We start from the raw sequence: 16047 nt of genomic DNA, 5'->3' as shown, positions 1-16047 counted from the left end.
AAAAAAATACTGATATTAACACATTTGCATCTTAAATAAAATACCATAAAATTTTTTAAATTAAAAAAAAAGAATACCTCTTTTGTTTAAATTCACATGTTGCAGTGAGAACTCAGAGGCAAAGGATGTGAAATTACATGGTGAAACCACTAAGCTCCAAATAAAAATGATGCAGAAACATAGAGCGGCCTTTCTACATACCGATGATGTATTGCGGTGTACGCCATTTTGGCCCAGGTGTTAAAGAAGTTCAGCCTCTGGATGAGGTCATTCACCCAGGAACTCAGGGCTTTACATGACCTGTAGGCATATTTCTGTTGGGATTGAGAAACAGGCACATCATTTTTTTTTTTTTTTTTTAAAGATTTTGTCTTTGAAGTCATTAAGAACATATCTGTACACTTTGGTGACAGACTCAATTTTTATGCTTTTTTCTTCCCCCCTGGGCCTGCCCTATGCAAATTGGGCTTAGTCAGGAGTGCTGTTCTACCTGAAGTCCTTACCCTGGTCCTCGGACCTTCCTTTGACCTTCTTTTGTTCTATTTTCTTGGGCTTTTCCCTTCCTTGTCTTTTAGCCACCGCCATTTTGCCAGAAATAAATAACTTGGCAAGAGGATGCTATTTTCCAACTAAAAGCACTGAGTGAGAAATCTGAAAACTCTTAACCAGGGCAAATCAGCACAATCTTAACAGTGCCTTGGATAAAACACTTGCAAGTTTCCATTCTGGCTAGTCTTTCCTCATTCTTTTCAAGTTCTTCAATCAGTCTTCTTTGCTGCCCACCCCTCTACCCACCCACTTCCTTCCCCTTATCTGGGAAGATTACCTTCACAGGCCATTAAGTCTAAGTAATCTCAACTTTCTGGCCTTCCCCTATACAAAATTCTATAAACCTCCATCCACTATCTCCCTCCCCACCCCCACCCCTTTTCCTTACAGGTTCGAGTCAAGCTGGTTACTGCCCCTGTGCACTGCACAGCACTTCTGGAGTATTTTTGCTTTTCTGAAGCTTCAACTTCCATTTTCCATCCCTTTGTTTATTAACACACTCTTCTGTCTTAAATACACAAGCCACCTAACATGCAATCCTGCTTGTTTGATCCTCAACAGAATAGTAAACTGCATTCAAAAATAGATTAAAAGGATCATAAACAGTGATCAGGTGGGATTCAGCCCTGGGAGGTAAGGATGGGTAAACATGAAGATCAAAAAATGTGATTCACCACAACGTAGGAATGAAGGATAAAAATCCCATGATCATTTTGTTAGGTAGTTAGAATAGAAAACAGGAGTTCAAAATGGCGGTGGCTAAACGACAAGGAAGGGAAAAGCCCAAGAAAATAGAACAAAAGAAGGTCAAAGGAGGGTCCGGGGACGGGAGTGAGGACTGCAGGTAGAACAGCACTCCTGATTAAGTCCAATTTGCATAGGGAAGGCCCAGGGGGAAGGAAAAAAACATAAAAAGAGGAGCCAAAGGGCTCTCGCTCTCTCTCCCACGCGTGTGTACGCTCGCTGGTTCTTTCTTTCTTTCTCTTTCTCTCTCTCTCCCGCGCGATGGGGCACTCTTCTCTTCGCGTCTTTGAGTCGACGTGCCCTCGTGCCTCTAAGATGGATTTTCCTGCTATCTTCTAAATAAAATAGAGCTGTAACTGATTTCTCTAAGAGCTATAGCATGGTCTGTCCAAGACCCGAGAGCTGTGACAAGCCAAGAGGGGCTTTAATGTCTGTCACTCCAAATCCTTGTGATGAGACAAAAACCGAGGAGCAGACACTCGCCTGGCAATTTCAATAGATGCACAAAAAGGATTTGACAAAATTCAACATCTTTTCATGATAAAAACTCTATACAAATTATGTATAGAAACAATGTTCCTCGGAAAAATGGGGGTTGCCAGAAGTAGATGGGAGGGGGAAATACGATAATGTAGATCAAAGAGTACAAATTTTCAGTTATAAGAAGAATAACTTTTGAGGATCTAAAGCATAGTAATAATATAGTATTTTGTACTTAAAAATTGCTGAGAGTAGATCTTGATCATTCTTACCACCATAAAAAAAGTTAACTGTGTTAACTATGTGAGGTGATGGATGCATTAATTATCTTGACCTTGGTAATCATTCTACAATGTATATGTATATCAGATCATCGTGTCATACACTTTAAATATATACAACTGTCATTGTAAAATTTTCCTCAATAAAGTTAATAAAAACACCACCCTACTTGTGTGTTGCAAAGGAGGCAAAAAAGGCCCCTTGTAGCTCTCTAGGCTTGATCTTCTTTTCTCTAGTCAGGCTTCTTGAACAACTTCATTGACTCCTGTCCCCTCTTCCCATTGCCTGCTAAACCTATTGTCATTTGGTGTCTTCATTAGAAGTCATCAAGGACCTTATACATTCCATATTCATGATCCCACCCTAGACTCATCCCTCCCATTTGCCTAATTTGTATTCTCTGCAGCTTTTGACTAAGTTGATTACTTCCTCCCTCTCCTGCCTTGACTCCTGTGTCCACACTCAATCCTAACTTTCTCTTGAATTCTCTACTTCTAAAGTTTCATTCTTTGACTCCTCCTCTGTTTCCCTCCCTTTCAGGTGGTGTTGCCTAATATTCCCTCACCCTTCTTCTCTCCCTACTTTACATTCTCTCTCTCAGATCTAATTCATTGTGGTTTCCACTACTTTTTCTAAGCTGATAGTACTGATATCTTGCTTTGCACTCTCATCCACTTTCTCCTGGATAGCTTCACTTGGAAGCCTCCCCTAGCTTCTCGAGATGTTTCATGTCCAAAACAGGATGTCAGCATCTGCCCTCGAACAGCCTCTGTTTCTGCCCACTCTGTCTCTAAATGGAACTATTACCCACCTAATTGCCCAGGCCATACATTTCTCCCTGGCTAATTTCAGCTCTTGCCATTCGGTCAGATATGCCCTCATTTCACCCCATAGGAAACTAAACCTAGAGGATTCCAACTGAGCCATGCTCTCTCAACTTAAATTTGAACTCATGTGACTCCCAGCCCTTTCACTGGTTAACTTTCTTAGTAAGTCATGAAGCCTCTCTGCTGTTCAGTTTCCATATCTGTAAAATAAGGATATTGGAGCAGAGGAACCCCAAGATCCTTGCAAGATGTGAAGTCTTATGATTCTAAGTATGTGCAGCTTGCAGATCCAATATCTCAATTCTCTTCACAGCTTGCACTCAGTTTTTAAGTATTTATAATTGTCATTGCTTTCTCTAAACTCTATGTTTTCTACTATAGGTTTTAAAAGTACCTTTATTGAGATATAATTCACAAACCATATAATTTATTCATGAGGATTCTGTCCATTCATCAGGAATATTTGAGTTGCTTCTGTCTTTTGGCTCTGAATAATGCTGCTGTGAACAGTCATGACAAGTTTTTTTTGTGTGTGTGGGTACATGTTTCAACTTCTCTTGGGAATCTACCTAGGGTTGGAACTGATGGGTCAAATGGCAACTCTATGTTTAACTATTTGAGGAAATAAAATACTATTTTCCAAAGTGGCTACACCATTTTACCAAGAGCAGTATATGAAGATTCCAGTGTCTCTGTATCCTTGCAATGTTTATTATTGTCTGCATTTTTCTGTCCATCATGAGTGTGAATGAGTGCTCTGTTCTGTTGACTCTTTGTTGACCCTATGAACAGAAGCCTGCAAGGCTCCTCTGTCCATGGGATTCTCCAGGCAAGAATACTGGAGTGGGTTGCCATTTCCTCCTCCAGGGGATATTCCTGACCCAGGGATCAAACCAGCATCTTTGCGTCTCCTGCACTGGCAGATGGATTCTTCACCATTGCGCCACCTGGGAAGTAACCATCCTAGTGGGTGTGAAATTATACCTCATTGTGGTTTTGATTTGCACTTCCCTGATGATGAATGATGTTAAGCATCTTTTCGTGTGTCTGCATACCTTTTGATTACAGATAAATTTTAGAAAGTAGGCAAATTCACAAAGATGTAAATCACAAATAATAAGAATTGACTGTGTGTGTGTCTGTGTGTGATTTCATCCTTATTTTTGAGCATATCCTGCTGATGCTTATAGCTGTAGTTCATTCACTGTTGGTATAGTCTAACATATGAATATACCATATATTTTTCCATCCTATTGTGGATGACACATTTTAGTTGTCTCCAGTATTTTACCATTATAAATAATGATGTTCTGAATACTTTTGTACATGTTTCTTGATACTCATGTGCATGGGATTATATACTTTTTATATTGTTGAGATTATATTGTATATGCCATTTTGAATCTTTAAAAAATTTTTATTCACAAAACAATATAACAAGCATTTCTCCCTCCTCTGCAATTTGTTTCAATTGTTTTAGTGATTACCCTAAAAATTACAACATGCATACTTAATCTGTAAAAAGCTATGGGTTATTATTACTTTTAACTTCCTTCTCTGAGACTAAAAATTCCGTATCCTCCCCAACCTTGGCTTCTGTTGACCCTTTCTATTCTTGTTGTTTGCATTTCAGAATGCCCAACATTCTATCCTTCTTTAAAAAAATAATCCCACTGGATGTTAATATTGTTGTTGCTTTTTATTTTTGTCAAAATTTATTCACCACCTCGTTTACCACTTTTCCTCCTCTTCATTCCTTCTTACGTCTCAGAGCTTCCCCCCTTACCTCCTTCCACCTTCCTGCTGGAAATGAGGAAAGGCATTCAGGGCTTCCCTTAGCATTTGCTAATGATGAACTCTGTCAGCATTTTCTCATTTTGGTTTATTTCATCTTCATTTTTGTTTTTAAAGATTTTTTTTTTTTTTTTGATGCGGACCATTTTTAAAGTCTTCATTGAATTTGCTGCAATATTGCTTCTGTTATTTTATTTTGGCTACAAGGCATGTTGGATCTTAGCTCCCACACCAGGGAGCTAAGAATCCTCACTCCTTGCATCGCTTAACCAATGGACCTCCAGAGAATTCCCATTATCTTCGTTTTTGAAACAAAAGTTTTGTATATACAATTTTAGTTTAACAGTTCATTTCTTTTGACACAATGGAGAAACCATTTCCATTCCTTTGAAAGTTACCCTTTTCTAGCTGCTTTTGAAGAGTTTTTCTTTGATTTTCTGCAGGTTCATTAGGATGTATCTATGCATAAGTTAAAAAGGATGTATACTGCTTGGGATTCATTGAACTTCTTATATCTATCAATTCTGGAAAATTCTCAGCTCTTACTCCTTTAATCATTGCCTCTGTTTCACCCACTCTCTTCTCCCCCTCTGAACTTCAAACTAATGTTGGACAGTCTGTTTGCCCTCTACGAATCTTCATAGCTCTTTCACAGTTTCCATTCTTAGTCTCTCTGGGTTGCATTCTGGATATGTTCTTATGATTTTTTTTTTTTGCCTATAGAATTTTTTTTTGGCTTATAGAAACAATTTATTGCCAGAGGGCAAAGGGGCTAAGTGAGGCCAGAATTTTGAGGCAGCACACACTTCACCCCCAGCTCCTACTTTACAAAAGCAATTTTTACAGCCACCAGCCCTCTGCACAAGCGACATCCCCTTACTCCCACATTCTTCCCATCCCACTGTACACAGCTGCCTGGTTCCCTCCAGTCACTGGTTCCCAGCAGACCTAGGCCTGCAGTGAGTTTACCTTGGAGCTGACCTGGGACCCGAGCTCGTCTTGGTGCTGGGCACCAGCTGGCCCCTATCAGGCCCATGCTCTCTTTGTGGACCTTTTTGTAGCCCCATCTCCCTTGATGTGCCTCTTGGATGCCCTAGTGGGGGTGGGATGGGGCTGTCAGCCCGGTGCTTTTGGCTTTTTTAGAACTTTCAAAATCTTAACTTGGGTTTCTTGAATCTAAAACATATGTGTTTTTACACATATTTATGTAAGCGTGTATTTTATAGAAGTATACATATTTTTATAATCCTTAAAAATGACTTAAGTGTTCTAAAACCTAAAAAAATTTCACAATACATCTTAGAGATCTTTCTAGCGTATCAACACGTACCTTATGATTTGGATATATCATAATTTATCTAACCAGATTTCCATTAAGAAGTATTAGAGTTGTTTTCAGCTTTATGCTGAAACATAAAAAGCCTTGCAACAAATATCTCTTAGATAAATTTATTTAAGAAGAATTGCCAAATTGCCCTTTCAGATTTTATTAATATGTACTCACACCAAAAGTATATATAAAAGTCAAAATCTTTTAATGGATACATAATATTTCATCATGAGTCTATACCATAGTTAACTTACCCTTTCCCTAGAACCGGGGCATTTATTTCAATCAAGCAAGTGAATGGGAAAGGATAATTGCTTACCTGCCACAATTTGGGCACTTTTATATTAAGAAGAGAGTCACATATTTCCTCCAATTCTTGGGTAAGGATAATCTCTCCTTTTATAGCAAGTTGAAGATCTTTCAGAGACTTATGTATAATAGATAGCAACTGATCAAATCTTTCAATTTCTTGGATCAAAAAGGTTAGCAGGACACAGTGGATAAGTGGATCATAGCCTGGATAAAAAAAAGAAAAAACTGTGGCATCTTTCAGATAAGATGAGGCTTTACTTGGAGAGAAATAAGCTTTGAAAATTAAAGGAGTTTGATGTGGGTAGCCCAAGGATTGAAAACTATTTTCTGCAAAAGGCCAGTTAGTAAATATCCCAGGCTTTGTGGGATATTCAACTCTCCCAATGTTGAGCAGGTGCAGGCATAAACAACGTGAAAACAAGTAATCATGGCTGCACCCCAAGAAAGCTCTATGTGTGGGCACTCAAATTTGAATTTCATGAAATATTTGTGTCATGAAATATTATTATTCTTTTGGTTTTTTTCAACCACTAGTTTAGCTTGTAGGCTCAAAATGAATCTTTTTTTTAAACTTTATTTTGTATTGGGGTATAGCCTATTAACAATGTTGTGACAGTTTCAGATGAACAGTAAATGTTGAATCGCTTTAAAGGGTTAAAGTATGGATGTTGAAAATTTAATAGGGCAAATTACCACAGTCCAACACTTTGGCTTCTCAGAGCTGGGTGTGGAGACAACTCTGGACAACGAGGATTGCGCTGTCTCCTCTGAATCTGCCATCCCTCCCTCCCCTTTGCTCCTCAGAGTTACGATGTCTCCCAGCTTGGAGAGGGTCAGAGAGTCCATCTAAATCTCCCTGCCCAAAATGTGGTGCCATCAGGCAGAGAAGCAAAAAGGACAGAGACTTAAAAGCTCTGTAGAATCTCTCAAGCAGACTTGCTCCTTTCTGGTTTTCTACATTGTTACTACTTCTTTACTTTTTGTCTTGGGGTCATGGACCTTCCCCCTGTCTACCCCTGCCCCCATCATTTTCTCTTCTACTCCCCATCACCCAGCTTGGAGAGAGAAGAGGGCATTACGGAGTTAGTTTTCCATCTCACATCGGCCTTTCCACTTTGTTAATAACTTTTATCCTCCTGATGCTGGAGTTCTTTCCTGAGGAGGCTGGGGTGAGGGGAGGAAGGTCATGTCCCAGGCTTACCTTCGGGATCTTTATGAATAGACTCCCAGATGGGGCTTAACATGATGTACTTCAGTGTGCTTTGAGTTCCAGCCCATTCTTCTTTCTCTACAGACACTGGCAGCCGCTTTAGCATGTCTGATAAAATTTCCATCACCAGCTCATCTTTGCTCTTCTCATGACTGCAAGGAAATCAAAAGAAAAAAGGAGATACAGGCCTGTCTAATCTGGGAGGGCCCTTTATGTAGGCTCCATCTGAAGGTAAACCCAAATTCACAGAGCCACAGAACGGTGATATGGAGACCACGGAGACTTACAGAGACCATGGAGTTCATTTCATTTTGCAGGTGAGAAAACTGCCCGATGCACTTCAGACATTTGCAAGGAGATACATATTTTTAAAGTTTTCTTAAGGTTTCTTTGAAAAGTATTCATCTGAATGCATTTGCATGAAACAAGTACCAAGACTGGGATGCAAACAAGGAGGCAATCAGACAGAGGATGCTTTAGTAGCTTGATAGGTTATTCAACTGCATGTCAGATTCCTCTGTGTTCATACACAGGGCTTCCTGGTAACACACTCAGTGGTGGCGACAGAACAGCATGTGTATAGGTCTGGTAGTAGTAAGCAAGGCCATAAAAACACTGAAGACAGAGGAGGTCTTTGGAATCCTTTTACAGATGAGGAAATCAGGTTTCAAGGAGGTGATAGGACCTCCCTGTACAGTGGATGAAGAGGGAAGGGGGCATACCTCTTTTGAGCTCCATCTCTCTGTTACTGTATATACTAGTGGGAACTGGTTTTCCAGCAAACATTTCAGGTTTCACACAGAAAAATGAATGTGGGCCTTCAAAGTAAGTGATAGTCTGGTAATAAGCTGTGTATTTAGTCTAAAGTGCAGAGGACCAGATGATTGGATGGCATCGTCAACTTAATGGATATGAGTTTGAGCAAACTCCTGGAGATGGTGAAGGATAGGGAAGATGGATATGGTGAAGGACAGGGAAGATGGTGAAGGACAGGGAAGCCGGGTGTGCTACAGTCTGTGGGGTTGCAAAGAGTTGGACACAACTGAGCAACTGAACAACAACAACAACAACAAGAGCTGCTTCTGAGACAGTTTACAACTTTCATGAACTAACATTTTCCTAACTTTGTCATTATGCTTTGTTTTTGACATTAAAGTAGGGTTACTCAGTGGAACTCAGCCAAATGGTTGAAGGATCAAAAGATTTCAAAAATCAAACTCACATTCTAAGTGCAGAGATTTGCTTACCACTGAAGACATTGCCTTGAATGTTAGAGATCTTTCAAGTCAAGTCCCACAAACAAGTTTTTAATAGACTTATCAGCAAAGGTGGCCTAATTGCGATAATCATAGCCTCTCCACATGACCAAAGGGATATTAATACACATATTTGGTCTGCTTATTAAAAGTATTCCCTTATAATCATCTCATCTCTCACTGGTGTATTTGCTGAATGCTAAAAGTACAGAATTGGACTTCCGTGGTGGTCCAGTGGTTGACTGTGCTGCTTCTACTGCAGGGAGAGGGAGGGGCACAAGTTCCATCCCTGGTGGGTAACTAAGATCCCTGCAAGCTGTGTGGTGCCCCTGCCCCCTAAAAAAAGCAGGGGTTGTTGTCAACCTCATTAAAAAAAGAAAAGTGCAGAATTAATCCTCAAAAGTGTAGGGACTGCAGGAAATTCAACCTGATATTCTGGGGAGGTACTGACGGAGTTCCAATTGCATAGTCTTCTATCTCTGAATGTCAGCTTTCCTTTTATGTCACAGGTAGTTAATATATGTTCCTTTTGTCAGTGAAATGAGTATCCAATGATCTTCTTTTGTGTCAGTAGATTTGATTTTGACAGATATGAGCAAATAGCTAAAGTCATAGACAAATAAAATCAGATGTCATTAAAAATTTTTTTTTAAAATAAATGGACCATTTAAAAAAATCTTTATTGAATTTGCTACGATATTGCTTCTGCTTTATGTTCTGGTTTTTAGGCCATGAGGCATGTGGGATCTTAGCTCCCTGACCAGGGATTGAACCCATATCCCCTGCATTGGAAGGTGAAGTCTTAACCACTGGACCACCACAGAAGTCCCCAGATGTCATTTTAACATGAATTATGTGGTCTAAAGAGACAGAAAGACTAAGAGAATGCAGGATTCCACTTGGTTCAGAGCTTTTCTAGGTAGATAGATAAAAATGTGAGCTTCTCAGGTGGCCCTAGGGTTAAGGAATCTACCTGCCAAGGAATCCGCTGGACACAAAAGGGGTTTGATCCCTGGATAGGGAAGATCCCCTGGATAGATAATGGCAACCCACTCCAGTATTCTTGCTTGGAAAATTCTGTGGACAGAGCAGTCTGGCAGGCTGCAGCCCATGGGGCCCCAAAGAGTCAGACACTATTGGGTGACTAGCACACACACAAACACACACACACATGCATGTATAGGTCCTATAGAAGTAAATATAACATTTCATATTTATACAGATTCAGTTAAAAAATACCACCCGTCAGGTACAATTCACTCACTCAATGAAGATTTATTGCGACCCTACTACAGGCTTGGTAATTATATGTGTGTGTGTGCTCCTGTGTAAGTAAACTTGCTTCTCTGTCATTTGGAGAATTTAGTTTCTGTGTTTTTTGACTATATTTTTCTGTGAGTAATATATTGTATATCTTCAAATGGATACTTAATAATTTACAACTAATATTTTTTCCTAGTGAGTTCTTACCTGAACATGAGGTTAGTGATGGTAAATCTTGGTTGCATGGCAATGAGATCATCAATGAACTTCTGGGCCTGGATCTCCCTGAAACCCCTTGTGGCCTCAGGGTGTAATTCTAGGAGCTCAGGAGGGTCATCATCAGGTAAGGACTGGATAATGCGTATGTAGTCCTTCATGCTTCCAGATTTTGGCAGTGGCTAATATATGTGAAAATTTAAACACTGGTTAGTTTTTACCTACTGAGATATTTACTTTTGGCAATGTATGAAGATGATATTTCCCCATGAAATTTTATACATTATTTTATGCTTATTTGTTGATGGTATACTCTAGATACTTCTGTCAAAAGTTGCACTTGGGCTATGTTATAAAGTGCAGTTTCATGACAGACACATATAACTTTCTCACTGGAAAAAGAGAGAAAGGAAAAAAGAAAGGAGGGTGATTCTGACTACCCGTTGCCTCAGTGACCTACAGCCACAGATAATGGATGCACTCAAGATTTAAGAAGTCATTTTACTAAAAAAAAAAAAAAAAAAAAAAAAAGAAGTCATTTTACTTTGGTAAAGCCTATAGAAGACATGTGAGCATGATCTTAAGAATAACTGAAGAGACTAAGTGAGTCGGGGTGGGGGGGTGGGTAAAACTGATGAAGGTGGTCAAAAGGGACACACTTCCAGCTAAAATAAGCAAAAAAAAAAAAAAAGAAAATACCGAGTTAAAAAGCTATTTAATAGGGAAATGAAAAGATTTTTCTTCCTGTTTACCAGGTATATTTCCCAGTTGATAAGTTATAACTAAGTACTGATTGGATAAAGGCTCTGTAAGGTAAGCAGATCCTTTGGCTGACCCTAGGATCACAACTAATTAAGAAAAAATATGTTTTAAAAAACCTATTAAGTCATAATGATAAACATGGCTGTACTGGTTAAAAATACGTCAAGTTCTTTAATATTCAACCCTTCAAAGATGGAGTCTAATTCTCTTTTTCTCAACTGGAGCTTGGACTAAGTGACTGCTTCTGTCAAACAGAAATAAAGTGGAAGGGATGGAGTGGGACTTTGTTTTTTTTTTTTTTAAGCTTTAAAATAAAATTTTATTTTAAAAAATTCAGCTCATAACATATGTATTATTCTACTCTCTGTCTACCCCTACTCCCCACCACCTTTACTGAGGCATAATTGAAAAATAAAGCTATATATACTTAAGGTGTATAACATGATAATTTGATATAAATGTAAGTTGTGAAATAATAATCACAATCAAATTAATGAACACATCTATCACATCCATATAGTTACTTTTTGTTGTTGTTGTAGTGATATTGCTTAGCATCTATTATCTAGCATATTTCAAGTATACAATACAGTATTATTAACTATAATTATCATGTTATACATTAGACCCCCAGAGCCTATTTATCTTATAACTGAAAGTTTGAACCCTGTGACCATTATCTGTCCATTTCTCTCTGGAGAGAGACTTTGGAGACCAGGTTTTAAAAGGCACTGCAGCTTCTTTCCTCCCTCTTGGTTAACTCACTCTAGGGATGCCAGTTGCCATGTTTTGAGGACCATCAAACAGCCCCAGTGCTCCCAAATGATGGAAGATGAGTTGACCTCTGGCCAATCCATGAATTTGTGAGTTTGGGAGTAGATCCTCGGGCCTCCGTTAAGCGTTCAGATGATGCCTTGACTGTCACCTCAAGAGTAACCCCGAGCCAGAACAGCACAGCCACACTGCTCCAAGGATATGTGCTGGTGCGGATTTTGTTTATTAGACTATAAACTGATTCATAAGAGATGCACAGTTGTTTAAAAGTGAGTTATATCAGCGTGGACCAAAAGGGACAGAGACAGTGAAACATGGAGAGAGGACTTCAGGTTCCCGTACAATTACAGACAGGAAGCATGTGAGAAAACTATTTAGCTGCCAACACGGGCTACCTAGGTGAGAAGCGTCTGCTGAGAGGGAGGGGCTGAGTCAAGTAACACTGCTACCCGTGGATCCCAGTTTTATCTTTCCCATCAATGAGTTTAATAGCAAAACACTTGTAGTGTTCCATGATGGCTTCCACCGAGTCAAAATTTTCGTCTCCTCTGAGTCCTGTCCCTGGGACAAACTGCTGGTTCCTCTCCAGCAAGTGTATTTCCACTTTTCAGATTTTGTTCCCATAAAACACCACCAACACGTAGGGCTCTGGCCTGCTGGTGGTGTTCTCCTTCTATGGGCCCTGTTCTCCTTCAATAATGCCTCTTCCACTGCCCTGAAGACTGTATTTTCCAATGTACCATTCACCGTGCTGGACATCTTTGTCATCAGACCTTGCAGGGCAAGGTTTTCTCCTGCTCGTGATTTTACAAAGTAGTGGATTTTGCTGAGGGCCAGAGCTGGCTGGAGACTGACATCTCTGAGGTCAGGACGGCATGCTTTCTTTATGATCTCTGTTTTGTGCAGTCTGGTTGTGCGTCACAAATGAAAAGCTGGCAACGGCACGAGGACTCTCTAGAGGACTTTGGTTTTGTGACAGGTGAGATGCTTCAGGCTTCATCTGGTGATGAGGAACTGTGAGTGTCTGGGGGTCTCCTGCGGAGGCGTGGGTCAGAAGTGGCCTGCTGTGGGGTCAGGGCATAGGCAGCAACAGTGCTGGGAGGCTCAGAGTGTTGGCATAAGTCCTCTTGGAAGAGGTCGCCATACGCCCTACCATACAGACTGCCAAGGGTCTTCTAATTAAAAGATCTTCATATGAAGGGGAACTACTTAAGGAGTTACACCAAAGGAACTGCACCAAAGAGTCTCATCTGCTCAAGGTCCTTGACCTTAACACTGTAATGGAAAGAGAACTTTCAGGGATCTGAGGGAGTGAGAACATTTGGTATCTGGAAAGAATGCAAAACATTTGTGGCCAAGGATTTTGAAAGTTTAAAAACACTGCCTCAAATTATTTAACTCTCCTATCAATCTGATTCTGTGACTGCTTGACTAAATAGAACACTATACAGAAGAAACATTTTGTGTCAGGTCTGGTCCTGGGCCTTAAGTGTTAAAGAGAAGGAAAAAAAAAAAAAGGAGTAACTGACCACTGACAAAGAAGAGAAATGCCTTGTTCACATGGCCAGGAAAGTGGGTAGTAATAGCTTTCTTGATATCTTCAAGGAAAACATTGACCGATTAATGAGGGCCACAGGGAGACATCGGGGCTTCCCAGATGGTGCAGTGGTAAAGAATCTGCCTGCCAATGCAGGAGACGCAGGAATCTCAGGTTCGGTCCTTGGGTCAGGGAGATCCCTTGGAGAAGGAAGTGGCAACCCATTCTGGTAGTCTTGCCTGGAAAATTCCATGGAAAAAGGAGTCTGGTGGGCTATAGTCCATGGGGTCACCAAGAGTCAGATATGACTGAGTGAACGCAAACAGAAGGACAGGGACATTAATAAAAAATTACCTGCAGTAACTAAGATTATGACCAGGAACAGGAAGAGCTGGAAAGTTTTTATGACAAAACTGTCAATAAACTTGCAGCACTTAAAGCAACTAAATAACTGAAATTATGATATTAGAATCCTATTCTGTAGTCTGATAGAATTCTGCCAATGGAATGATACACTTCTATGTTACTATATTTCATATCCTCTTGAGCATACTTAAGTAAGAGTTTGTATACAAAACTAGGCCCACTGTACTTTTTCGCAATTTAAAAAACTTTCAAGGATAATTTTATCTTAAGGGTTGAATTTAGACGCTAAACAACTAGAGCGTTATTTAAAACAGTTTGTTTTTTTTTCTTAATAGAAATCTAAACCACAACTCATAGCTTTCCTGCCTTAACAGATGGTGTCATCTTCCTTTTCACTTTCCATCATCTCCCTTATGCAAATTCCAACCCGTCACATTCATGTCAAGTCCTCTTTCCACACTCTCAAACCAGAGGTCTGGAGGATTTTTCCCTCTGTTGGCAACCATCTGCCAGGGCACAACTGCTGTGTGTAAACTGGAGACTCTTGGTCCACAAAGATGGAGGCCTGGATGGAAATTAAACACTAAACAGAGGGAGGACAAGGGATGATGCGGAGCTTCATCTTCTTCGGTGCTTGGCGTAAACTCCTTGAATCTCAGCTCTCCTTACTGTATGTGGCTGTACCCTGAGAACCTCAGTTTCCTCATCTGAAACTGGGGATAACATCTACTTCACATAGTTGTTTTGAGCATTAAATGAGAAAAAGACATCAGTCGACAAGTGTGGATCAGATCAGTACAGCTTAACTTGCTTCTGCTTCCTTGTGCTTTGTATTTCATATTCTAGGTTCCCAGAGGGCATGAGCCATTTATCATTCTTTTCATTTACTGACCAGCATAATGCTGTATTTAATAGTGTACATTTCAGGTTGTGCCCTTGGTGGATGGTTGCTAGCAGAGCAAAAATTCTGCAGACCTCTGGCCTGAGAGTTGGGAGGGAGGACTTGACATCAGTGTGATGGTTGGCAATTTGTATAGGGGAGGTGAATGGAAGATGAGATGATAATTTTTTCTGGGGGCGGAGGGCGTGCCACAGTTTCTAGGTTCCCCTACCAGGGACTGAACCTGCCTCCTCAGCAGTGAAAGTGTGGAGTCCTAACCACTGGACCACCAGGGAATTCCCAGGAAGATGAGAAGGAAGATAAAGCCATCTGGGTGATCATGGTAAAGTGGGTGTGGGCCTGGTGGGAGGAGGAGAAGGAGAGACAGAGGTCATATCCAGGTCATCTGTGGAGGGTCTTTAGAGTATGGATAGGTAGATAAAACGGTAATTAATCAAGTGATGGTCATTTACATTGGTAATACTAAAGGTTATATGTGTGTCTGTGTGTGCTCTGTCGTGTCCGACTCTTTGCAACCCCGTGGACTGTAGCCTGCCAGGTTCCTCTGACCATGGGATTTCCCAGGCAAGCATACTGGAGTGGGTTGCTGTTTTCTCCTCCAGTGTATCTTCCTGACTCAGGGATCTAACCCGTGTCTCTTGCATCTCCTGCATTGGCAGGTGGATTCTTTATCACTGTGACACCTGGGAAGCCACACTGAAGGTTAATAAACACCACTAAAAGTGAATGTTAAGGGCTTCCCTGGTGGTCCAGTGGTTGGAGATTTGCCTGCCAATGAGGGGGACATGAATTTAATCTCTGGTCCAGGAAGATTTCACATGCCATGGGGCAACTAAGCCTGAGTGCCATAACTGCTCAGCCCTTGCAGTTAGAGCCTGAGTTCTGCAACAAGAGAAGCTGCTTCAGTGAGAGGCCCACACACTGCAACTAGAGAATAGCCTCTACTCTCAGCAACCAGAGAAAAGCTTGTATGCTTTTCATTGCTGCAATGACGATCCAGTGCAGCCATAAATAAATACATAAATAGAAAGTGAAAAAAGTGAATGTTAAAATCTATTTTAATATAGATTTTAAATAATGGAGCAATCCTTAGTTAAACATAATCAAGTAATGTTAAGAAAATAAATCCTTTTCTTACCTCATCAGTATAGAAACTGAAGTCATCTTTTAGCACCTCAGGATTACAAAATTTGTAGAGAAGGGTGTTTAAACATCGCCTGTCCCAGCTGTCAGTCACCCAGCCACCGTAAACCACGTCCCCAATCAGGTAGCGCAGTGTCTGCCAAGGAATACTGGACTGGGCACTCAGGATATTTTCCAACACCTTTATGGCAACCTGTAGAAAATGCACTGGTTTTCATTATTTTAGCACACGTTTTCAGGTTGTTTTCATGGTTTAACATAAAATCAACAATTCAAACAGCTACGTATATTTTCTCTTTAA

The 16047-nt window shown here is 40.4% G+C and overlaps 1 protein-coding gene across 1 annotated transcript in view; it reads right to left on the bottom strand.

Moving 5' to 3' along the window:
• DNAH14 (dynein axonemal heavy chain 14) overlaps positions 1-16047 on the bottom strand; it is a 388841-nt gene that overhangs the window by 12320 nt on the left and 360474 nt on the right. Inside the window, exons 77-81 of the mRNA XM_043922886.1 lie at positions 15742-15939; positions 10255-10445; positions 7520-7680; positions 6326-6522; positions 202-314 (exon numbers count right to left, since the gene is read on the bottom strand). Coding sequence (XP_043778821.1) covers positions 202-314; positions 6326-6522; positions 7520-7680; positions 10255-10445; positions 15742-15939 — 860 coding nt within the window. The remainder of the gene's footprint in view (positions 1-201; positions 315-6325; positions 6523-7519; positions 7681-10254; positions 10446-15741; positions 15940-16047) is intronic.

Source organism: Cervus elaphus, chromosome 14, assembly GCF_910594005.1.
Source record: "Cervus elaphus chromosome 14, mCerEla1.1, whole genome shotgun sequence".
Lineage (NCBI taxonomy): Eukaryota > Metazoa > Chordata > Mammalia > Artiodactyla > Cervidae > Cervus > Cervus elaphus.
The sequence above is the reverse complement of the archived record's forward strand: the minus strand, read 5'-3'. Positions and strand labels throughout refer to the sequence as shown.